General features: G+C 40.7%; 5 protein-coding genes across 6 annotated transcripts; 3 read left to right on the forward strand and 2 right to left on the reverse strand.

The window, feature by feature from the left end:
- Positions 1-7,039: 7,039 nt before the first annotated feature.
- Positions 7,040-11,760, reverse strand: LOC6598076 (protein pigeon). 2 transcript variants are annotated; one of them, XM_026987332.1, is made up of 9 exons: positions 11,681-11,760; positions 11,209-11,610; positions 10,844-11,145; positions 9,608-10,780; positions 9,308-9,540; positions 9,023-9,237; positions 8,735-8,959; positions 8,502-8,662; positions 8,282-8,348 (listed from the first exon to the last, which is right to left on the reverse strand). In XM_026987332.1, the coding sequence occupies exons 1-8, from the start codon at positions 11,742-11,744 to the stop codon at positions 8,538-8,540; spliced, it is 2,739 nt and encodes a 912-aa protein (XP_026843133.1). In that variant the 5' UTR covers positions 11,745-11,760; the 3' UTR covers positions 8,282-8,348; positions 8,502-8,537. The 2 variants fall into 2 exon arrangements, with proteins under 2 accessions (XP_002023135.1, XP_026843133.1); XM_002023099.2 differs by lacking the exon at positions 8,502-8,662 and having other exon boundaries at positions 7,040-8,348.
- A 576-nt stretch (positions 11,761-12,336) lies between these two features.
- Positions 12,337-13,988, forward strand: LOC6598075 (tubulin gamma-2 chain). Its single transcript, XM_002023098.2, has 4 exons — positions 12,337-12,390; positions 12,446-12,648; positions 12,720-13,310; positions 13,371-13,988. Exons 1-4 carry the CDS (start codon positions 12,342-12,344, stop codon positions 13,902-13,904), a joined length of 1,377 nt encoding a protein of 458 aa, XP_002023134.1. The 5' UTR covers positions 12,337-12,341; the 3' UTR covers positions 13,905-13,988.
- A 470-nt stretch (positions 13,989-14,458) lies between these two features.
- On the forward strand, positions 14,459-14,890 carry LOC113565478 (keratin-associated protein 5-4). The gene is made up of 2 exons (XM_026987611.1): positions 14,459-14,543; positions 14,601-14,890. The coding sequence occupies exon 2, from the start codon at positions 14,604-14,606 to the stop codon at positions 14,754-14,756; it is 153 nt and encodes a 50-aa protein (XP_026843412.1). The 5' UTR covers positions 14,459-14,543; positions 14,601-14,603; the 3' UTR covers positions 14,757-14,890.
- Positions 14,891-15,088: 198 nt separating this feature from the next.
- LOC6598074 lies at positions 15,089-16,362 on the forward strand. Its single transcript, XM_026987610.1, has 3 exons — positions 15,089-15,162; positions 15,516-15,954; positions 16,022-16,362. The coding sequence occupies exon 3, from the start codon at positions 16,104-16,106 to the stop codon at positions 16,272-16,274; it is 171 nt and encodes a 56-aa protein (XP_026843411.1). The 5' UTR covers positions 15,089-15,162; positions 15,516-15,954; positions 16,022-16,103; the 3' UTR covers positions 16,275-16,362.
- Positions 16,363-20,589: 4,227 nt separating this feature from the next.
- LOC113565476 (keratin-associated protein 5-4-like) lies at positions 20,590-21,022 on the reverse strand. The gene is made up of 2 exons (XM_026987602.1): positions 20,937-21,022; positions 20,590-20,879 (listed from the first exon to the last, which is right to left on the reverse strand). The coding sequence occupies exon 2, from the start codon at positions 20,874-20,876 to the stop codon at positions 20,724-20,726; it is 153 nt and encodes a 50-aa protein (XP_026843403.1). The 5' UTR covers positions 20,877-20,879; positions 20,937-21,022; the 3' UTR covers positions 20,590-20,723.
- Between the last annotated feature and the right edge of the window lie 4,206 nt (positions 21,023-25,228).

Consider the following 25,228-nt stretch of genomic DNA (forward strand, 5'->3'; position numbering starts at 1 on the left):
GCAACGACGAAATTCAAAATTCAGTTATTCGCGGTCTCTTTCACCGAACACGAATACGGTATATACGAGAGCAGGGTGTGTTCGCACAACGAGGTAGCGCTCAGCAACATGCTGCGCGCACCCCACTCTAAAATGTTGCTAGAAAAAATGCAACACTTGAAACACAGCAGGAAAAATTTCGTTGAGACAATTTTTAAACGTAGGAAAAATGTTATGTTTTAATTAATTTTTCCATTTTTATTTGGCTTTGTCTCGTACTTTAAAGATTGTTATCGAATTTCAAAAAGCGTTATCGAACATGTTTTGTCAACATGCTGGGAGTAAACATGTGCTTGTAAACTTGTATACGCAGCATGTTGACAAAATATTTTTGCTGGTATAACAGTTTCCAGCAGGAAGGAAAAAACTCAACAGATGAGCTCACATTAACAGTGCGATAACATTAAAACTGCTAACAAGTATAAGCGAAACTGTTAGTTCAACTACTTACACTACTGGCCAAAAAAATAAGTACATCGGCGTCGTCCTAGTTTGTTATGGAATGGCTCGAATTATTGTAAATATATTGATTCCAATAGTTTATATTTGGAAAGGTTACAGTCTTGCTAAATATTTAAATCAAAAATATTTAAATCCTAAGGATTTAAGGCTTGTTGGTTTTTATTGAGTTCTTTCATATTTAAGTACATGAGAGTTAACAAAAATTGTTTAGATAGGCCGTACTGCTGAAGAAAAGAAGTAAAAGTAAACCATAAATCTTCAAAAAGAAAGGAAAATTCTCCGTGAAATTCCGAAAAGTCTTGGACGCTCGGTATTTAAAATCTATCTATCTGCTTATTGAAAATCGATAATCAGTCTTGCAAAAAAAGATCAGTTCATGTCTTCCAAGGCGATATCCGCTCAAATTGGCAAAGAAAAATCAGCTGTAATGGTTCGTCGGAGACTTCAATATACAGACTTAACAGGACGTATTGTCCGGAAAGTTGCCTTACTCCGAGTAGAAAATTTGTAGATGAGGCAAAAAGTCGTCGAAAATCATTTGGCATTGTCTGGGTCAGATGGGTTTTAAAAGTGGAATAATATATTATTTAGAGACGAAAAAAAAAATCTTTTTGATAATGACTCCAGAAGATGTATACAACGACGCAAAGGCAAAGAATTCGATGTCCGGCACACAAAGAATAACTATTTGGACTCCTCGGCATAGGAGTTACGTATGCAAATTTTAACCATGTAAATTAATGTGTAGGAAATATGATAGGGCAATTGGATAAATAAATAAATGCTGTTATTTCTTTGATTTATTTAAATATGTTAAAATACAAGGCTGCTGCTGTTCTGTAAATAAATTAAAGTAATTAATACATTTCACATATGAAAATCTCCTCCAAAAGATCCACCATGCCAAAAAAAAAAAAACTCAATATAAACCGATTTCCATATTCTTAACTTATTTATTCAATTGACAATAAATTTTATTAATTTGCATATAAAAGCTGATTAAAATAAGCCAAAGCACATTAGCACAATAAATGTTTTACGGATAGTCCTACCCGATTCGCAGATTTGTTTTTATTTTGTACCCCAACCTCAAAATCCACTTCTGTTTTTATACCCGATACTCAAAATGAGTATTGGGGTATATTAGATTTGTGGTGAAAGTGGATGTGTGTAACGTCCAGACGGAATCGTTTCCGACCCCATAAAGTATATATATTCTTGATCAGCATCAATAGTCACGATTGAGCCATGTCTGTCTGTCCGTCTGTCCGTCCGTCCGTCTGTCCGTCTCCTTCAGCGCCTAGTGCTCAAAGACTATAAGAGCTATTTATTTATTTATTAAATTAACAATTATCTGTTAATACTGGTACTTAGTTACTAAATGCGGAAAAAGATAAGTTAAAAGTTAGCTAAATTTAAATGATTATAAATATTGCATGCAATTAGTTTAAGAGACAGTTCAGCTAGAGCAACGATGCTTTGGATCCAGACTTCTGTGATATGTCACTGCTACAAAAATATTTCAAAACTTCTCCCCGCCCACTTCCGCCCCCACAAAGGACGAAAATCTGTGGCATCCACAATTTTAAAGATACGAGAAAACCAAAAACGCAGAATCGTAGAGAATGACCATATCTTTATGACTGCAGAATCTGAATTGGATCGTATTATTATTATAGCCATCATCAAGAAAACAATTTCATTTTTCTCGCCCTGTCTCTCTCTAACACACACGTAGCATAGGCGGCTTTGCTTAGAGTAAAACATTAGCGCCTTGATCTCAGAGACTATAAAAGCTAGAGCAACCAAATTTAGTATCCGCACTTCTGTTAGATCTCACTATAAAACGTATATCTCAGAATTTCGCCCCACCCCCTTCCGTCCCCGCAAAGGACGAATATCTGGGGATATTCACAAATCTCAAAGACTATTAACGCTAGAGTAACCAAATTTGGTATCCGCACTCCTGTTAGATCTTACTATAAAACGTATATCTCAAAATTTCACCCCACCCCCTTCCACCTACACAAAGGACGAAAATCTGTTGCATCCACAATATTGCAGATTCGAGAAAACTAAACACGCAGAATCATAGAGAATGACCATCTATCCGGTTGCTGAATCTGGATCAGATCGGATTATTTTTGTAGCCAAAAGCAATAAATCAATTTGCAGTGGCTACGCAGCGCCCGACGTCTCGCTCAGACTGATTTTCTGTCTCTCTCGCACGCACTCTTTGTTGTGTCGTTTAATATTAGCGGCGTCTGACGGAGGAGAGCCATACTGACTTAGTATCGGGTATAACTGTAGAGTTGCGGTGTCCGCAGCAACTCACAACGTTCCCCCTCGTTTACGTCTCCAGAGTGGGGTTTCCTTAAATGTTATCCGATCCGACTAATTTTTCTTTTTTTTGTCGATAAATCAAAAGTACATACTAAATTGATTGATTCATATTCATATAATTAAAGACAAATATTTTTCCAAATGATACTTTTTTCAACGGTCATTTAGTAATTTGATCAAGCAAAGGAAACAAATTCAGTAAAATTATAAAAACCATAAAAACTATAAAAATTATACAAATTATAAATTTGTTTAACAAAAACAACATTTTTTCCAATAGGTTATTTTGTTTTCTATTAACTAATAATAAACAATATTAATTGCGGTGTCGCTTTTATTACACATTTGACGCTATTGGACATCCAATCGTATAAAACCTTCAGATATTCATCCGTTATATCCTCAAACCTGACTTTTATAAAGTCTATGTAAACCTAAATAGCTTGCACTCTCTATCGGATTGAGGTCGGTGCTGTTAGATGGCCCATCTAGGGACTATTGTCCACTTCCGGCTTCAAAATGTTTATCTGTCGTTTATCTAGTTGAATTTGAAAAATGATATTTTCTTCTCCCGCAGCAACTGATTCCATACTGGACACAACTCCACTGCGAATAATTTCTTCATACTTTTTTGCATTCAGCAATCCCTTAATCATACATAATTAGCGCTACAGTTTTATATTTAGATATGTTTCCCAAGATCATACATACAACGCGAATGCTTTACGGTGGCAATGCAGCAATTTTTGGAAAAGCATTGTCCTCTTCTGTAGTTATTTGACAGGTGTCCTTGCTATTAAAGGCACCTCCTTTGGCCGACGTTGAATAGTTCGTGCCGAAATATCGTCTGCAAAACGCTGCTACAGTTCTATTGATATCTTAACATAATTTTTAAACCAATTATGAATCTTGTTTAATAATGACACGATCTTTCCTTATCCCATTGCTAAGATTGGTACTATGTACATAATATTAATTAATTAATTACTAGTATAAAAAAAAACGTTTGAACCTATTGGAAAAAATTTAGTTTTTGTTGTGAAAAGTTTTTTTTGTATTGAATTTAATTTTTGCTTCCGTTGGGTACAAATTACCGAAATGGGGTACAAACGTGTGCTTTTAAAAATAATTTGTTTCTAAGTATATGACTATGATGTAAAAACAAATTAGTATAAACTTTTGTTTGAAATTGATAAAGTGACAACAAAAAATAAAAATTAAAGAAAACGGATAACATTTAGAAAAACCATGCTGAAGAAGTCAAATATGCGTGAGATTTCAGAGTGCGGCAATGTCGCTGGGTGTATATAGCAAAAATACCGATCAAAAGAACAACATACATTTGTACATATACCATCTCAATATCTGCAAATCATCCCGTTAAAAAACAATCAGATTGGATTATCCAGAAACAAGAAGTGAAATTCGCAGCATATCGACGATCATCAAGTAATTGATAATTTACATGTAGATCAGGTGGAAGATCAGCGCGAAGCGCCATCTGTCACATCTGTGTACTATAAAATTAATACTATAAATACAAATTATCATAGTCGCTTATCGGCGCTTTGAAATTGTTTTTGCCTTTCAATTTTCGATTTTTTCTGCATATTTCTGCATATATTTAACTAATTTTCAATTTGGTTTATCCTTTAGATGAACAACGAAAACAACGCAAAAAACCAGCGAGGTGGTGGAGCCGGTTCTCGGCTGATTTGTCTATTAAAATCTTTTAATTTTAAATAATGCTGTACGCAACTGTTTTTATAAGTCAAAAAATTACTGATTATATAAGTTAAGAATAAAAAGAAAAACCACATATTGAAATTAATCTGAATATGCATTTATTTGTATATGACTTTTTATAAGAAAGCCATTTTATTTAATTAAACTTTTTGTTTCGATTTGAAAATTAATTAGTTTTATTTTAAAACCGATTTTAAAGCTCAGAAGCCACCCTAATGCACTGGCGAGGCGTCTTGCCCAGATACCGGCGTAGGCTGGCCAGAATGATCAAGCATGATCTAAGAGAAGCTCTACCATAGAAACCTGGACAGATAATTGAACCAAATAATATACCCCTCCAAATTCTTCGACCCTGATGACACGCATTTTTATACCCGATACTCAAAATGAGTATTGGGGTATATTAGATTTGTGGTGAAAGTGGATGTGTGTAACGTCCAGAAGGAATCGTTTCCGACCCCATAAAGTATATATATTCTTGATCAGCATCAATAGCCGAGTCGATTGAGCCATGTCTGTCTGTCCGTCTGTCCGTCCGTCCGTCTGTCCGTCTGTCCGTCCCCTTCAGCGCCTAATGCTCAAAGACTATAAGAGCTAGAGCAACGATGTTTTGGATCCAGACTTCTGTGATATGTCACTGCTCCAAAAATATTTCAAAACTTTGCCCCGCCCACTTCCGCCCCCACAAATGGCGAAAATCTGTGGCATCCACAATTTCGACGATACGAGAAAACTAAAAATCGTAGAATCGTAGAAGATGACTATATCTTCCAGAGTGCAAAATCTGAACCAGATCGTATAATTATTACAGCCAGAATCACGAAAACAATTTCACTCTTTCTCGCTCTGTCTCACTCTAACACACAGGTTTCATGGTCGGTTTTGCCAATTGCAAAATATGAGTTCAAGGATCTCAGAACCTATAAAAGCCAGAGCAACCAAATTTGGTATCCACACTCCTGTGATATCGGACCTTGACCATTTCATGTCCAAATTTCGCCACACCCCCTTCCGCCCCCGCAAAGGACGAAAATCTGAGGCAACCACAAATCTCAGAGACTATTAAGGCTAGAGTAACCAAATTTGGTACACACACTCCTTTAAGATGTCACTATAAAACGTATATCTCAGAATTTCGCCCCACCCCCATCCGCCCCCACAAAGGACGAAAATCTGTTGCATCCACAATATTGCAGATTTGAGAAAACTAAAAACGCAGAATCATAGATAATGACCATATCTATTAGATTTCTGAATCTGGATCAGATCAGATCATTTTTATAGCCAAAAGGAACAAATCAATTTGCAGTGGCTACGCAGCGCCCGACGTCACGCTCAGACTGATTTTCTGTCTCTCTCGCACGCACTCTTTGTCGTGTCGTTAAATATTAGCGGCGTCTGCCGGAGGAGAGCCATACTGACTTAGTATCGGGTATAACCGTAGAGTTGCGGTGTCCGCAGCAACTCACAACGTTCCCCCTCGTTATTTATTATTTTTTTTTCTAAATCGTTATTTTTCCTGTGACTGTTGTATAAGTTGCTCTAAGAGTAACAGCAAAAAACATCAAAAATACAAAGTACAATAAAAAAAAAATAAAAATAAACAAAGAAAAAAAGTAATGTTTTAGGTTTTCGTAGTATAAGTTTTGTATTATATAAAATAGTAGTTTTACTAGGTTAAGTTTTGTACTATACAAAATAGGAAAAAAATACGTGAATTTTTACGATTTTATATGCTGTAACATAGCTTTGTAATAGTTTTTTTTCTTCCGAAAATTGTTTATTGTATGGAACACGAACAACAATGGAGTTAATATATTTATTAACAGGCACACGCGGGTGTGACTATCGTAACACGAAGAAAACACGCTCCGGGCCACCTCTATTTTCAATGCTGTGCTGCAGTGCTTACCATTAGTTTGTATATGTGTAGATGTCCGTTCATGATGAGCTTAAGATTCTCGATCGGATTAAGAGCAGGACCATTTCCCGGTCAATCCAATGTCCTAATTCCCACCATTGTACCTGAGCCAGGCAGCAAGTGCATCTCCTTGAATTTTTCATATTTCTACTGCAGAGTTTTGCAAACTCCTTTCGATTTAAAATTTTTGAGATCATTATTTTCCAGCCTTCTTAGCACCAACTCCTATCTGATGGACCATCTGAATTTGAAGGGCTGGGATCGGAAAGTCTACCCTCAAGCTGTTAACACAGACTGAAAGACTTACCAAGACATTGATTCAGGAACAAATTCCAATTGAATTTATATTCGATTCACGTGGAGATCCTGTACGTAAATTGTGTTTTGTGCTATCCTTTGCCTCTGATCGCGACACCTCTCCCTCCTCTTCGTCTGTTAATCAGTTCCCTTGGCAGCTGAGTCAGTCTGCTTCGGATCTGCGAATCCAATAACAAAATACTCAGTATTTGGCGACGTGCGTTGCGATTGAATGTTTTCGCAATCTTTTTCAATTTGTTTATTCAAGCGATTGATGCATACCTTATAGAATAGTATAGTGCGACACATAAACTAAGAAAACGATTACTTTATATAAATATTTTAAATGTTTAATGTGCATTTTTCTGTCATAGCCTATTTGTGGAATGTAGTTTTCACAAGACGTAGGGTAGATTGTCTGGTTGATAAGTTGGCATTGTTCGAAGAATAAATCTTTTAGAATCTAAAATTACACTGCGAACCTCATGGTGGTAGTTTTCATTTGAAATCAATGTTGATCTGCACTGATTGGAAAAAATCGAACAAATTAAAGCATAGACTAGCCGAAAGCTTATCAAATACTGACACTTAAGATGTTAATCCGTTTGGATTTCAATATGTTTTCAATATGCTACAAAACAATTATATTCAACCAAAATCTAAAATTTCACAGTCAGGGTCGTATTTCTATTATTGGTTTATAACGAACAATCGATTTTGACAATAAGAAAATAGGCAAACGAAGAGTTTTAAAAACAGTACTTTGATACTTTGAAATTATTCTTGCAATTACCAGTTATCTAATGACTTGGCCAGGCATCAAGCTAACGCTAGGGTTTACAAGTGCAAAACCACTGTAGCACACTTCCAAGAGGAAGCGATGTGTGCATTTTATCAAAACTACAGTGGAGTGCGTGTCAGCAGAGGGATAGTGGGTTAGTGCATTAATTGGATCAGCGGCAGAGTCTCACTCACTCTACGTCTGATCCCCTTATATTTGTGTTTGGCCTTCGGTAGCTTACAACTTATATTATATTAATATACAACTAAAAGACGTAATTAAACAATTATACATAAATATTTGACGAATTATACAAAAAACAAGCGGCAATTTATGTAAGCCTATATACATTGTACATAGTCGTATGTATGATGACAATAGGAACCATTGAAATAAAATTAAACACCGAAACTTTCGAACATCTAGGAACGAGCCATGGCCAAGTTTCAAAGAGAGCATATTCTATTAACTTCTGTCCGCCTCCTGCCAGGATGTAGCTTAGACTATACTAGGATACATACTTAATAACCCAAATACTCGATATTTTGACACAATACTTTGGCCTACATGTTATACTAATGTTTTGTTTATATGTTATATGTATTTTTACAATGAGCACCTATTCCTCCACTTTCAGCTGGTCCATGGAACTTAGAGTCGTTTCGATGAGTAAATTGTAGTCTAATTCATTCAGACTCGCCTTCGCCGTCAGCAAATCAAGAAAAGAGTCCAGAGGAGACAGTGTTTCTGCACTAAGATCTGAAACATAAGGTGTCACATAAGTTAAACATTTAGAAACTACAATGTAAAGAAACAAGAAACAAAAACACAAAAGACACGAATTGCTTTTTGAGACACGACGGAGACTGGCAAACACGGAGTTTGATGATTGATGGCGCTGTCATCGCTTACCAGTCATGGAACAGATGAGAATCAGCTTTGAGTGTTCTACCAAATGCGGGACCGTTGCCTGAACACAACGCTAGAAATGCTCAGGACGGCGGTGGTTAAAATGATAATTAGGAAAACCAAAAGAAGCGAATGGCAAACAAGTGTGTGAGGCTTTCCCAAAGCTGGATCGGAGGATGAATGGATGTGCAAATGAAATTGATTCGAAAGAAGAATGGTGGAAAAGCAAATCTCACCGCTCCTCGCGTTGGTCCGCAACTGGTTGGCCCCGGCAGAAGGTCGCTGCTGGTGTGGAGCTTCCTGCTGTTGGCCCGAAAGGATGTTCGCCGCATGCTCCCGCCCACGGATCATGAGGCTGTCCGGATGCTGCCAGCATTTCAGCAGCCTCTGGGCCCGCTGTTTGGGCAGGGCTGTCAGCAACAAGAGTTTTCGCTCAATCCCCAGTGGGGAGTCTTCGATATCTGCAAAGGAATCGAATCGGAAGTAAATAAATGCTCCAAATTAATACTCGAAAGTAGTCCCACCGTAGACAATAGTCTTCATCACATCCACCTGCAGTTCAAACACATGGTTCTCAACGTACTGCAGGAACATGTCAAATTCCAAGGCCCGATAGCCCAGGTAGGTAAAGAACGAAGAGAAGCCCTCGGGCAGAGGAAAAGCAATCGATTCCACGGCCAGACAATAGCGCTCCAGAATGAGAAACAGCGAATGCTGTTGACTACCAGCCATTTGGTCACTAAAAAAAGTCCATTAAGCAAGTTTTCGAGTAATGCCCAATAATAAGGAGTCACATTTCCTTCACTCACATCAACTGAAATCCCCTCAAAGTCTCCAGACGTGCATCGAGACCCGTAGCGCGGCAAACCAGCGAGCATAGCGCCCTGGAGAGCTCCAGCTGTGAAGAAACGAACTGCGAGGCAACGGCATGGACGTGAGCCGGAGCCTGCGACCGCTCGAAGAAGGTCTCCTTGAGCCAGCGGAATCCTGTTTGTGGTTTCGACGAGTGCTTTACCAAATGGACGCTCAGCTCACGTAAATACTACCAGGAGTACGCCAGCCAGCATATCAATAGAAAAGTCAATAGGGAAAAGGAGTTTATTTCTTACCACAGAGATGACATGCTCCTGTTTGCTGGCCGTGCATCCTTCAAGCTCTATGAAGGGCAGCACCTCGTTGCTGAACGGAAACGCACTGCTGCTGCTGTAGTCCCCAAATCCACCAGTGCCCGTATCCGGCGTCATCGGTGTGGTAGAACGGGAGAGAGCCTCCGGCTGATAGCACGCCAAACTGAAGATCAGCTTTTCTGTGACCTGTTCAGCGCTGAATCGCGGCTGCTCCTGCTTGGCTGACTCGTTCAGAAGGTCCCAGAGACGTGTCCAGATGTCGGTGCGATAGGGCGATAGACGCTGTTGCGGCGAGAGCAACATCATGCTGGTGTTGTGAAGTGTCTCGTGCGACAAACCCACATTGATGTCAGCCACACGGGCATGGATAGAGCGCGAAGCCACGGCCGTTGTCAAAGGTATGAGTCTCATCAGCGGCTTGGCTTCTTCGGGCAAACCTCGATTGGCGGCCGCATAGCTGCCGGCCACGAGGGCCTCCTTCAGCAGGGCCACCGTATCGAGGGATAGAGGACGCTCCAAAATGGTATTCAGCAGCTCTGCCAGGACATCCAAATCATTAGAATGCAGTAAAAAATAGTGAATGATGCTGATGCGATTGTCCAGGGAGCTGTCATTTCGGAACGCCTCAATGAGATGCGATCTGGGTACAGTCAGCGAAACCAAGTCCAAGGTGGCTGTATCATAGGCCAAGGTACCCCACTTCCTCAGAGGCACCAGCTGGGTAAGATCCGGCCCTCGGTTGTGGGCCGCACAAACGATGTGGCAAATGGGCTCGTGCTGCAGTCCCACATCCAGCAGGTGCACAAAGAAGGCCGAGGAAACGAGCAAATGGTGCTGGCCATGCAGAGCAAATGTCGGCCGCAGCAAGCGAGCCTTCTGCCAGGGAACGCCCGGCATGACACAGTGAACCACACAACCGTGATGCAACAGCGTTACAGAATAGGCAAAGTGCACCTCCTGCTGCTCCGTCTGCATGGGCTGGTACAGGTAATAGTGGCAGACGAAGAACATGCCCGAACTGTCCGCCAGAATGATTAAGTTCAGCGTGCTGTCATGCACGCGCAGAGGAACAGCATCGTCGTCGTAGCTGGGCGTGGAATCATTGGAGTCATTGGAGCCCGTTGGCAGCTTCGGTAGATTCAGGGGTATATTGAGCTGTAAAGGATCGAATGCACCATTTCAACTGGGTTTATCAGGGTATGTCGCCAGACTACCTACCACCGTTTCCGTCGGCTGTTTCTCGTTAAACTGAAAAGCGGACAGTGTTGGACTCAGCGTGGGAGCTGTCTGCTCGCCAGCCTCCTCCCGTTCGTCCAGCAAACTGAGACTCTGGGCCTTTGGCTTGAGGTGTATGTAGTAGAGGGCCTGACACTCTGCATCCCACTGAGCCCAGCTGAAATTCTTGGCCAGTGTTTCCTGGGTCAGTATGCTGGTGTCCAGACGCCAGGCACTGCCTTCGGCTCCACCAGGTTGCGTTGTTGTCGAGCTTTGTTTGACAATGCAATTGTACTGCTTGATGGCTGCACGGGGAATATGGTTAATGGGGAACACCTTAACGGCCGACTCGGACTACAAATACTTACATTCCTCGTGGGTCAGCACCAACAGCTTGTCCTGCCAGCAGGTGCGCGTGGCACCCTCCACACGCCACAGAAACTGCGTCATTATCTGGCGCGGCGAGGGATCCACGTTAAGGGGCGTGGGCGTGCCGACTTCGGTGCTGCGCACCTCCACCACGAAAGCCTGGTAGAACTGTCCCTCGGTTTTCACAACATACGAGAGGAGAGTCACGCTGCTGTTGATGCTCGCCTGGATGACCTCGCAGCAGGGCATGGTCCATAGCAGGCGCAGCTGCTTTTTGGTGGCATGGAAATGTCCAATGCAGGTCTCACGTCTCTTTTCATCGTCCATATAATCAAATATCCAGGATGTTAACAGTGATCCGTCCTGCTCCTGCCCCAAAATTCGCCATTCGTTCGCCTTTTCTGCTCCGAGAGAGCAGTGGAATGCTCGATTAGCTGCAAATGGCTTTGAAGTCGAACCAAAAGTACTTGCCTGTGTGTCCCTGGCTGGCCAGAAGGCCACAGAAGTTGGCGGCCAAGTTCTCCTGACGCAGCATTGTGATTTTTATTTAAAAACTTTTCATTTTTTGTGCAGCCCACGGATGAAAAAAATAATCAATAACAACAGCTGTTTTCGCGACTAGCGGTGTGACCGTAAACTGAAGTATACGACATAAATATATACAAGATACTAATAATGTACATGAATATGTCTAAGGAATATCAATTTGAGAAAAGGTCTTAATAAATCACATTTCATCTTCATATAAAATTAACAAAATAGGGTATACAAAGGCCTATACTAGGGCTTTAGCGACTGTTTTTTTTGTTGAACTATTTTGTTTAAACCTTGTTTTAGTCAAAATACAATAAAAGCAAGTAATAAAAATAAGCCAGTTAAGTAGAAAATTGATTCATCAATAGGGTAAAATTATGTGGGCACGGCTAAAAGTTCTATATAGCTAGTAATATTCAACGGAAGAAAGAAAACGAGGAATATGTAAAATATAACTTGAATTTCTCAGTATATTTACGGTATATTCTTAAAATAAGACGGTATATTTTGTTTTTATTCATGAGGGTCGGACGGTTCTGCAAGAACAGTTATTTTGAATAATTTTTTCTGTGCAAGCAAAATCTTTGAAAAGTTTAAAATGCCGAGTGAAATAATTACGCTACAACTGGGCCAATGCGGCAATCAGAGTGAGCTGAGCAAAAGCTTCAACTTGTAATTTCACATGCTAATTTTCTGCTTAAGTTGGTTTTGAGTTCTGGAAGCGATTGTGCCTGGAGCACGGCATATCCCCGGACGGAGTGCTTGAGGACTTTGCAGCGGATGGGCAGGACCGGAAGGACGTGTTCTTCTACCAGGCCGACGACAACCATTACATACCGCGTGCTGTTCTGATCGATCTGGAGCCGCGTGTCATCCAGAGCATCATGACTTCTCCATATGCCAAGGTAAGTCAACTGGTTGGAGTCCAGGGAATCAGTAAATCAGTTTGGAATGTAATGCTTCCGGTCTCGGACAGCTCTACAATCCCGAAAATGTGTTTCTGTCGAAGCATGGCGGCGGCGCAGGAAACAACTGGGCCTCCGGCTTTAGCCAAGGCGAGCGCGTCCAAGAGGAGGTCTTCGATATACTGGACCGGGAGGCTGATGGTAGCGACTCTCTTGAGGGTTTCGTGCTGTGTCACTCCATTGCCGGAGGCACGGGCTCTGGCATGGGATCATACGTGCTCGAGCGCCTCTCCGATCGATTCCCCAAGAAACTCATACAGACCTACAGTGTGTTCCCCAACCAGGACGAGATCAGCGATGTGGTCGTGCAGCCCTACAACTCGATACTCACTCTAAAGCGATTGACGAAGTGCGCCGACAGCGTGGTGGTGCTAGACAACACCGCCCTGAACCGCATAGCCACTGAGCGTCTGCACATTCAAACGCCGACGTTCACGCAAATCAACAATCTGGTCTCCACCATCATGAGTGTGAGCACGACTACTCTGCGGTATCCCTCCTATATGAACAACAATCTGATCGGTCTGATTGCTCCGCTCATACCTACGCCCCAGCTGCACTTCCTTATGACCGGCTACACCCCGCTCATAACGGACTATGAGGTGAGCTGAGTTCTCTTTCTTACCCTTGCATCCACGCGACCATGTTTTGATGGATTCCAGACCAAGGCGAATGTGAGGAGGACAACCGTGCTGGACGTGATGCGGCGCCTACTGCAGCCCAAGAATATGATGGTCTCCTCAACGGCTGACAAGCAGAATCGACATTGCTTTATCTCCATATTGAACATCATACAGGGCGAGGTGGACCCTACTCAGGTGCACAAGTCCCTTCAGCGTATAAGGGAGCGTAAGCTGGCCCAGTTCATACCCTGGGGCCCGGCCAGCATCCAGGTTGCGTTATCGCGCAGCTCTCCCTATGTGCAGACCCCCCACAAGGTGTCCGGTCTGATGATGGCCAATCATACGGGCATTAGCGCGCTCTTTAATCGCGCCCTGGCCCAGTATGACAAGCTTAAGAAGCGCAACGCCTTTCTGGATAATTTCCGACGCGAAGATATGTTCAAGGAGGATCTCAACGAGCTGGACTTGGCCCGCGACACTGTGGACTGTCTGGTGCAGGAGTACGAGGCCGCAACACAGATCGACTATCGCCAGTGGAGTCCCCGTATACACACCCCAAATGGAAAGGCTTGAGCTATGAAATGTATTTGTGTTTATAAAAAAGTTGATGCTGGCGTTGAATACGCCGTACAATACAAGTACATACATATACTTGAATATGTTCCGTTGTATATGTATTCAATTCAACGCTGTTTTATACCCTTGGCTTGTTAAGCCAATATAATCATCTCCGACTCCATATAGTAGATATGTGCATATATTATTCAATAGCCGAGTCTACATCATGCATAGACAGACCATTCGTCGTAATCGATCAGATCGGACCACTGCATATTGTACATATCATATGCCATTGAAACAGTCGGTTCAAAAGCCAAAACTGCAATATCTTGAAATGCTATCTTCATCAGATTTGTCGGATCATAAGGCTGCCATGGACCAGCTTGCTTTGGCGTATGCTTTAAATCACCTTTCCTTGATAAAAGTACAAATCTAGTAGTCTTAAGATAATAATCGAGCTTCTGTCACACGCTTTCTATGAACGTCTAGCGTTTCTCATTCGTAGTTCAAAATTCGATGTGTTAACACATAGAAAAAGATATTTATGTATAAAATATTTGCATTATTATTTCTTAAGTTGTGTCCTTTCTAACTGAATTAGCATCTCGTTGAGCTTCGCATAGCTTTTAGACGGAAACCCCCTAAGTAATCGTAAGTATAATCAGTCAATAATGATCCTTCCCGGCAAAGCACTGATGTCTTTTTCAGAACATGTGTTGTGGACCAGCTTCGTGCTGCCCGAGCTGCGGCCCACCCTGTGGCGGACCCTATTCTACGCAATGTTGCGTGGAGCTCTGCTGTTCCCCCTGTACCCCGGCCTACTTGCAGTGCACCATCTGTCCCTGCCACCCTCGCTGTTGCTAGCCCAGTGAAGGACGAAGAGTTAACATTGTCCTCACGGCGGATAGTCCTATACATTGCTGATCCCAACTAACGAAATGATAATGCAAAACAAAAAAAAATAAATAAAATATAATAGAGGAACGATCATAAGACAATATTGCCTCCATTTGTTCCTTGGGCAGAGATGGGACTATAATTTTTTCGACTGTTGGGCTAGTCCCGGATTTGAACCCAGCTCCACCAGCCAGATGGTCTAGTCCCGTGGGCGATTGCCATTTAATACTCACTTTTGTATTGAGCCTGAACAGGCTGTGGCTTTTCATTTACTAGAATGTGTGTATTCAATCGAATGAATTCAGTTGGTTGCTAAATTCAATTCCGATCCGGTCAGGTGCGTTGTTCGGCTGATTCTCAGATATTTCCACAGGTGAGTGATCGAAAAGGTTGAAAAAGATTCCTTGGAGTAAACATCTCACATACCATATACTCTACATATGTATTTGTATACCTCCCCTTGATTGCACGGTATGTGTACACTGTACAGTCTATATGGCCATATCCCCTGTTTCTAAGCCCATTGTATGAGGGATTCTCTGCAGATAGCGTGCATTACCATTTACCAAAAAAATGGATCAATCACATATAGTACTTTGCATCAAAGCGATCCTTCGGGGAACCTTCATGGGTGCAGACACCCGAATGAGGACTTTATTTTAGTCTAGTCTAGTCTTAGTCTACTATTGGCCTGATTGAATGACCCGCCTTTCGTCCAACCCCCAGAGCCACCATGTGCTGTCCAAGTCGCTATTACCGGAACACGCCGTGCGTGCAGTGCTGTCTCATCGACTGCAGCTACTGCTGCTTCCGATCAGACTGTTGTGGCCCCTGCTGTGGGACCACCCTAGTTTGTGCGGCGGGTGCTGTGGATCTTGCTGCTAGCAGGGCTGAAGATGGACCACGACAACGCACCCCGACCCGGCGGACTGGCAAGCATTCTCCAACTGGATGTAGAATTTATTCTCTTTTATGAACAGCAACAGCAACAGCAACAGAACGAGTAGTAGTAGGCTTCGAATCGATTTGGAGCAGCTGTCCAGGTTGACGAGCTGCCGAATATCGGCTGGAGCTCATTCCGACTTTGAGCCTGGTTGTGAACACATCAAAAAAAGTTTTCAATCTCCAAAAACCAACATCTTTTGGAACCCTTTTTTTGTTTGTGGTAAGTGGTCAAGAAAATCTTGAACGTTGAATGTAACTTCTTCTTAGACTTGGTCTACCTTTGACAGAACACCTGTGCTCTCTGTCGAAACCATCCTCCATCTCCATCTCCTGTTCCTGCTCCTACTCCAGCTGACTACGCTCATCAGGATGTGCTGCAATCCCGGTGGCAGCTGCGGTCTGCCCGCCTGTATCCAGTGCACCAACTTCTGCTTCAACTGCTGGACCGGCACGGCGAGCGTTCCCAGCTGTCGCCCTGGCTACACACCAGCCTGTCCGCTCTATCGCGGCTGCTGCGGTGGGCCTCGAGGCTGTTGCTAGCTACCCTCCTCGATGTCTACGAAACTGAGAAATCAAATTTACCGTCTCTCATAGAAAATCATCTGTGAATAAATCCCAACAAAACAAATCCCAACAAAACAAATCATGTGGGTGGGACTCTGAACTACTATCCTGACCATCCTCGGGTCACAGTGCACCGGCCTATATCTAATACATATATCTATATCAGTCGCGGGTTAAGTTACCAGTTAAAGGGCAGCCATCTAGGCCCCTTACTCTTCACACTCTTTATTAATGACCTGCCTTCGGTATTAACATACTCTCGAGTACTTATGTATGCGGATGATGTTAAACTGTGTGTCCAGTATAAGGACACTTCAATTCATTCTCGCTTGCAATCCGCTCTCAATAACTTTCCTTCATGGTGTTGTGCTAACTTGTTACACCTTAATGCCTCCCTATACCCTATTTGGTAGTTCTCTTGAGAGAACCACCCTGGTGGATGATCTTGGGGTTAAGGTTAAGGTTTTCCGAACACATTTCTACCATGGTAAATAAGGCGTGCTTGGGTTTATAAAGAGGTGGTCAAAGGAATTTATCGACCCCTATATAGCAAAGACTCTCTATATCTCGCTTGTTCGTCCGATCTAAGAATACGGCTCATGTGTATGGTGCCCTCAGTACAAAGTACACCAGGACCGTATAGAATCAGTACAGAAAGTACAGTACAGTAGTAATCAGTAATTGTAGAGGTATTTGTATTTTGAATGCATGCCTAGTTCTCTTAGTAATTTTAGTGCTAATTTTCCTCGAATATTAGTATAACAGCTGTCTTTCCTGCATGCTCGCGTAACAGCCTTCTGCTGGATACAGACGGGCCACTTGACGGTGCAGTAATTGCATCGCCTCTTGCAAGATCCAGTCATTGCATGTCAACGTCCAAGAACTTACATAAGCATCTGACAGCTCTGGATTTATTGCGGTGGATGTCCCCCTCCGTCTTTATCGGGAATCTATAAGCCCCTCTTGTATCGCTGCATATTTTTTCACTCTGGGCCTTTATAAAGACGGTTTTCCTTCATCATGTGGCATGCAGTAGTCCTTTGAACTCTTCTGAAATTCTAAAATCAATATATATGTAGGTATACAATTTTAAACTATTCAATAAGTGGGTCTTATCTCTGAGCGCTCCATCAATGTCTTCAGGCGAGTCTGTAATAAAATGCTATACCGTTAATTTTTGTGGAATTAATGTTTTTTATCCCAAATTAGCCGAATACTTATTGATTATTGTTATCAAATAATTACAACGTTTATTGAACGATATTCAAAATGTAAAGTGGATGCCTTCTTGGCCTTTACGGAACGGCATTGCCGCTCATTCAGATTGCAAAATAAATAGCTTCTGGAAGAAAAACGAAATCTTCATGAAATAATTTGCGTTTAAAAGATAAATCTTTCTCTACAAGAACTCTTTACAATACAGTGTCAAAGTTGAACTTTGTTGCCGGTGCATGTTTTTCTTTATAAAATAACATTTTTTTATTTTTGGATCAATAAAGAACGTTTAATGGTGAATTGCGCTTTAAAAATTATTTTTATATTTAAATTTAATTATAATATATTTAAAAAAACCTTTTACATTTTAATTATAAAATGTCTAATAGTTTATTTTTGTAAAATAATCATCCCCGTTGGAAGTAAAATCTAATTTAATTAATGTTTATAAAGAATAATTATTTGCCAATCACTTTTCCCTGAATTTTTTATATATATATTTTTATCTCACTTTAGAAGCGGATTCTGTGATTTTGACCCTTTCAGCTCCTAGATCAATTTAAGTGGCGCAACCTTGCACGAAAAAGGTTTGTCGCAGTTATAAAATCCCATATAAAATCTTATTTGGACCATTCTAGAAGCTGAACGGTTAAGTCAAAATTGAAAAACAGCCCAAACACTAGATTTGGAAAAAGGCTTTTTTCAGAGCTGCCTGTGCAACATAAAAATACTCAAAAAATAGATATGGAGTTTGAAAAACAAAATTTTCTTTAGAAGTCTGTCCAACGAGCCAATGCTACAAATTAATGCACCTTAAACAAGGGACTGAAACAAAAATCATATGAAACACTGATACACACACTCACTGGAAAAATGTTCAACTTTGAATGCTCAAATCTCCTAAGCTATCTTATGTTTCAGATTTTCTCAAAGTTTAAATTTTCGGAAGCCTTGGAAAATTCTCTATCAGATGCGTATAATCAAATTAGCCAAAGCGTTTACTGCCAACTCTTTTTGGCTGAGGCCCGCCGTCTTTTGTCAACTCGATGGAATGCTCTTAGGACGCTGCTATCTGCACCTGCCGCTGGCGCATTACCTGAGTACTAGTACCAGTGCCGACAACTCGTCACAACAACAGGACAAGCGTGCATCCTTTGGGTAGCTTAGGACATTATCAACACCTACTCGTCGTAGAAAAAAGAAACCTAACGACGGATGCTCCAGAAGTGGAATTTTCACCTCGCGACAATTTCAGGACAGGAGATTTCCTTGTCCGAAATCATCGACAATTTTCCACCGAAATCATCGAAAAATTTGAATTTGATGAAATATTTATTTGTTTATTATAATAATAAAAATTAAAAAATTAAATAAAAATAATTGAAAAGTAACAAGGAACGGGCAGCCTGAGCCCTGTTGAGTGTCGATCCGGTCCTGAAGACATCTTAAGTTCTGTTTCGGAGGCTTGGCATTCTTCTGATATGGCGATATACGAACACAACTTGTCCAACTGATGGGTCCTCTATTTTAAAATACGGCCCTTATGTATTGTGCCCTGCATTCAGTAAAAAGTACACACCTACATATGTACGTATGTTTTGCTTTGAAATTCTTTTATTCACGGATGATTTTCTATGAGAGACGGTAAATTGATTTCTCAGTTTCGTAGACATCGAGGAGGGTAGCTAGCAACAGCCTCGAGGCCCACCGCAGCAGCCGCGATAGAGCGGACAGGCTGGTGTGTAGCCAGGGCGACAGCTGGGAACGCTCGCCGTGCCGGTCCAGCAGTTGAAGCAGAAGTTGGTGCACTGGATACAGGCGGGCAGACCGCAGCTGCCACCGGGATTGCAGCACATCCTGATGAGCGTAGTCAGCTGGAGTAGGAGCAGGAACAGGAGATGGAGATGGAGGATGGTTTCGACAGAGAGCACAGGTGTTCTGTCAAAGGTAGACCAAGTCTAAGAAGAAGTTACATTCAACGTTCAAGATTTTCTTGACCACTTACCACAAACAAAAAAAGGGTTCCAAAAGATGTTGGTTTTTGGAGATTGAAAACTTTTTTTGATGTGTTCACAACCAGGCTCAAAGTCGGAATGAGCTCCAGCCGATATTCGGCAGCTCGTCAACCTGGACAGCTGCTCCAAATCGATTCGAAGCCTACTACTACTCGTTCTGTTGCTGTTGCTGTTGCTGTTCATAAAAGAGAATAAATTCTACATCCAGTTGGAGAATGCTTGCCAGTCCGCCGGGTCGGGGTGCGTTGTCGTGGTCCATCTTCAGCCCTGCTAGCAGCAAGATCCACAGCACCCGCCGCACAAACTAGGCGGGTGGGTGGTCCCACAGCAGGGGCCACAACAGTCTGATCGGAAGCAGCAGTAGCTGCAGTCGATGAGACAGCACTGCACGCACGGCGTGTTCCGGTAATAGCGACTTGGACAGCACATGGTGGCTCTGGGGGTTGGACGAAAGGCGGGTCATTCAATCAGGCCAATAGTAGACTAAGACTAGACTAGACTAAAATAAAGTCCTCATTCGGGTGTCTGCACCCATGAAGGTTCCCCGAAGGATCGCTTTGATGCAAAGTACTATATGTGATTGATCCATTTTTTTGGTAAATGGTAATGCACGCTATCTGCAGAGAATCCCTCATACAATGGGCTTAGAAACAGGGGATATGGCCATATAGACTGTACAGTGTACACATACCGTGCAATCAAGGGGAGGTATACAAATACATATGTAGAGTATATGGTATGTGAGATGTTTACTCCAAGGAATCTTTTTCAACCTTTTCGATCACTCACCTGTGGAAATATCTGAGAATCAGCCGAACAACGCACCTGACCGGATCGGAATTGAATTTAGCAACCAACTGAATTCATTCGATTGAATACACACATTCTAGTAAATGAAAAGCCACAGCCTGTTCAGGCTCAATACAAAAGTGAGTATTAAATGGCAATCGCCCACGGGACTAGACCATCTGGCTGGTGGAGCTGGGTTCAAATCCGGGACTAGCCCAACAGTCGAAAAAATTATAGTCCCATCTCTGCCCAAGGAACAAATGGAGGCAATATTGTCTTATGATCGTTCCTCTATTATATTTTATTTATTTTTTTTTGTTTTGCATTATCATTTCGTTAGTTGGGATCAGCAATGTATAGGACTATCCGCCGTGAGGACAATGTTAACTCTTCGTCCTTCACTGGGCTAGCAACAGCGAGGGTGGCAGGGACAGATGGTGCACTGCAAGTAGGCCGGGGTACAGGGGGAACAGCAGAGCTCCACGCAACATTGCGTAGAATAGGGTCCGCCACAGGGTGGGCCGCAGCTCGGGCAGCACGAAGCTGGTCCACAACACATGTTCTGAAAAAGACATCAGTGCTTTGCCGGGAAGGATCATTATTGACTGATTATACTTACGATTACTTAGGGGGTTTCCGTCTAAAAGCTATGCGAAGCTCAACGAGATGCTAATTCAGTTGGGATTATTAGCTCAGTCTCAGCTTAATTATGGCTCAATTAGAGAACGAAACCCAGAACACAACTAACAAAATGAAATTGCAAATATTTTATACATAAATATTTTTCTCTATGTTAACACATTGAATTTTGAACTATGAATGGGAATTGCTAGACGTTCATCGAAAGCATGATTATTACTTTCAGGATCACTAGATTTTTATACCCGATACTCAAAATGAGTATTGGGGTATATTAGATTTGTGGTAAAAGTGGATGTGTGTAACGTCCAGAAGGAATCGTATCCGACCCTATAAAGTATATATATTCTTGATCAGCATCAATAGCCGAGTCGATTGAGCCCTGTCTGTCTGTCCGTCCGTCCGTCTGTCCGTCCCCTTCAGCGCCTAATGCTCAAAGACTATAAGAGCTAGAGCAACGATGTTTTGGATCCAGACTTCTGTGATATGTCACTGCTCCAAAAATATTTCAAAACTTTGCCCCGCCCACTTCCGCCCCCACAAAGGGCGAAAATCTGTGGCATCCACAATTTCGACGATACGAGAAAACTAAAACAGAAGAATCGTAGAATCTGACTATATCTTCTAGAGTGCAAAATCTGAACCAGATCGTATAATTATTACAGCCAGAATCACGAAAACAATTTCACTCTTTCTCGCTCTGTCTCACTCTAACACACAGGTTTCATGGTCGGTTTTGCCAATTGCAAAATATGAGTTCAAGGATCTCAGAACCTATAAGAGCTAGAGCAACCAAATTTGGTATCCACACTCCTGTGATATCGGACCTTGACCGTTTCCTGTCCAAATTTCGCCACACCCCCTTCCGCCCCCGCAAAGGACGAAAATCTGAGGCAACCACAAATCTCAGAGACTATTAAGGCTAGAGTAACCAAATTTGGTACACACACTCCTTTAAGATGTCACTATAAAACGTATATCTCAGAATTTCGCCCCACCCCCATCCGCCCCCACAAAAGACGAAAATCTGTTGCATCCACAATATTGCAGATTTGAGAAAACTAAAAACGCAGAATCATAGATAATGACCATATCTATTAGATTGCTGAATCTGGATCAGATCAGATCATTTTTATAGCCAAAAGGAACAAATCAATTTGCAGTGGCTACGCAGCGCCCGACGTCACGCTCAGACTGATTTTCTGTCTCTCTCGCACTCTTTGTCGTGTCATTTAATATTAGCGGCGTCTGCCGGAGGAGAGCCATACTGACTTAGTATCGGGTATAACTGTAGAGTTGCGGTGTCCGCAGCAACTCACAACGTTCCCCCTCGTTTTTATTCGGTTCAATAAATTTTAAATGCTCTCAGATTCGATGAAGGTTTGTATTCTTCTGTGATTTTCTGCTGTTTGCAAAAACATTCCCGTTTTTCAATGTGCTTCGAGCAACCCTTGATTAGCTCTATTCTTGTTATCATTGACTATACATAGACATATGCAACTGCTTACTGTCAAAGCCGAACAATCAACGATTGAGATTATGAATGACTATTTTGATATGTTTTCTCCAAGTGTCCACGTATATCCCTTTCGAAGAGGAGCCTGTGGAACCCACTTCTAAGTGAAAATTAAACTCGATTGCTTTATTTAAAAACAAAATAATTTTATTGTGTGTTTGATGGAAATAGAAATTCTTACAATAATACAATTGTGGTTGTTGGTTTTTGTTGCTTGGTTGGTTTATTATTACTGTTACACAACATTTTTTAAATGTTAATTAATACCGTACTTTAATATAATAATAATTTCATGTTTCGTTTTTTGGTTTTTGGTTTTTGGATTTTCTCGTTTTTTAATTACTTCGAAAATTGTGGCCCCTAAGCATTAAAAGACTTTTCATCGTTCTCGTTTTTACTCCGTCCCTACTCGTATTATCTTGCAATTTATTTTTCGATGCTGTTGCTGTTGCTGTTTCTGTTTGCTGTTGTTGGTATTTCGAGTACAATTCATAATCAGTATTCAGTATATATATAAAATTCATAGAGGTGTCTCCCTTCCAGAATTCTCCAGAATTAGCTCTAGCAAGTTGCAGCATTTCAGATATTATTATAATTGTTCCACGTGTATAAAAATATTTATATATAATTTACTGCAAGTTTTTGTTGCTTTTGCTTTTGCTTTACTTACACATTACATTAATGAGTTTTAATCTTTGACTTGTTCTGTTCTTTTTGTTTTTGCTTTTTTATATATGTATACATGTACATAAAATGCACATCAAGTTGGAATCGTAGTAATAATAATAGTTAATGAGTTTATAACGTTCACATTCAATTATATCGTATTCGATTTAGTTAAGATTATGATTACAATACACTTTACTTTGTTCTTTTCTGTTTTCTGTTCTTCTCTGTTCTTTTTTGTTCTTTTCTGTTCTTTTCTGTTCGAATTCAAATCTAGTGGAATAGAAAAAAACACAGCTTTGTGGTTATCGAAAAATAGAAAGTGATCAATTTAAATGCTTCTTCGTTTTGGTTTGATATTCTTGAGAAAGTTGTCATTATCTTTAAACTGTGTGTTTGGTTCGTTGGTAGGATCGGGTACTTGAATGACTGACTGACTGACTGAATGATTCAATGAGTGAGTGGGGGAGTGGGTGAGTGGGTGTGTGAGTGTGTGAGTGTGTGAGTACCATGCGGGGGCTTGAGGAGATGAGATGAGAGCTGATCCTGGCAGTAGGTTGGTTGAGTGTCATGTGGAGTACAGAGTACAAACATGAACCAAATCTAATTCTGTATGTATGAGGTTAAATCTTTGTATGCATATTAGAAACAGTATATAGCATATAGTATGCATTTGGTGGGCGTGTATATCGTTTTTTTTTCATATTTTTTCATTTCTTTCAACACAAAAATTTAACAATTTCCTCTTTCGAAACAGCTGAGAATGGCGCCTGACAAAGTCTCTATATAATATATATATATATATATAATTATGCATATATGATTAAAAATGCCAACCCTCAATGATATACATTATTTGCATGTCAGTCCATATTTTCCACATTCTTGTCCTTTGCTTTAACATGTTTTTTTTTTATTTATTTTTGTTTGTTTTTTATTCGTATAATTTGTTTGTTTGTATTTCTTAAGTTTAAAACAAAATTTGAGCGAAATATAAGGGATTCAACTGAACGATTTGTGAAAACAATTAACCACAGGGAAAACATATTGTTCAGCGTATAAAAAGTTTGGTTTTTGTTTTGGTTTTGTTTTTGGTTTTTCCATTTATAATATGTGTTCAAGTATGTCTATGTGTACGGTATATATATGTATGTAAAAGCAATTGAAGCAACACCCTGTATACTCTCGTTTTTTTTTTTGTTTTTTTTTTATTTTAGTTACACTTTGAAATTCAACTTGGCTTTAGCAGAGACTTTTAAATTCAAATTCAAATTGCGTTTTGAAGGGAATACATATCATATGTATATTGTACGTATAAAAATGAATTCTTAGTCAAAAAATATATAAACGTTAGCTAAAACATAATTACATATGTATATATATGTATGTGTATATAAAGAAAACTTAATTGTAACATTAGACATTTAACATTAGATTGGTGTTCTGTTCTGTTCTGTTTTCGATCTCGATCTCGTTCTTTTCTCGTTATTTTTTGGTTTAGTTTTCCACTTATTATTGATTAATATTAATAATTAATAATTAATAATAATTATAAAAATACATATTTATGTGTATGCATGATGACTAGATGATGGTTCCATGATCGGCGTAGTTGCACTATATAGCTATATAAACACTAGAATCTATATCGAATGCAATGCGTATGCGTGACTATGATTAAACGAGCTAACATTTATCCATCGAATGTGTATCTCTTCCTCTGTATCTGTATCTGTATCTGTATCTCTGTGGGTGTGTTTGTGTGTGTGTGTGTGTGTGTGTGTGTGTGTGTGTGTGTGTTTCTTGTGTGCGGTTCGACCGTAGAGACTCATTTACACTAATTGGAAATACATACATATGTACATACATATATGTACGTACACCAGTGTGCATTCATATACATTTTTGAGTCCCGAAATTGATTTAAATTAATTGCATAACGAAAACTGTCCAACTGTCCACATGTCCTTATGCGAGATTATGGTAGGTAATGGCATCGGCATCCTTCATTGCTTGTGTACATTGAACGGATCCCTTTGATTTCTCAAACAACAAATTTAACATAGCAGAAGTAAATGGGGAATGTTTGT

The sequence above is a fragment of the Drosophila persimilis genome, unplaced genomic scaffold (assembly GCF_003286085.1).
Source record: "Drosophila persimilis strain 14011-0111.01,24,50 unplaced genomic scaffold, DperRS2 tig00000124-arrow-pilon, whole genome shotgun sequence".
In the NCBI taxonomy this organism is placed as follows: domain Eukaryota; kingdom Metazoa; phylum Arthropoda; class Insecta; order Diptera; family Drosophilidae; genus Drosophila; species Drosophila persimilis.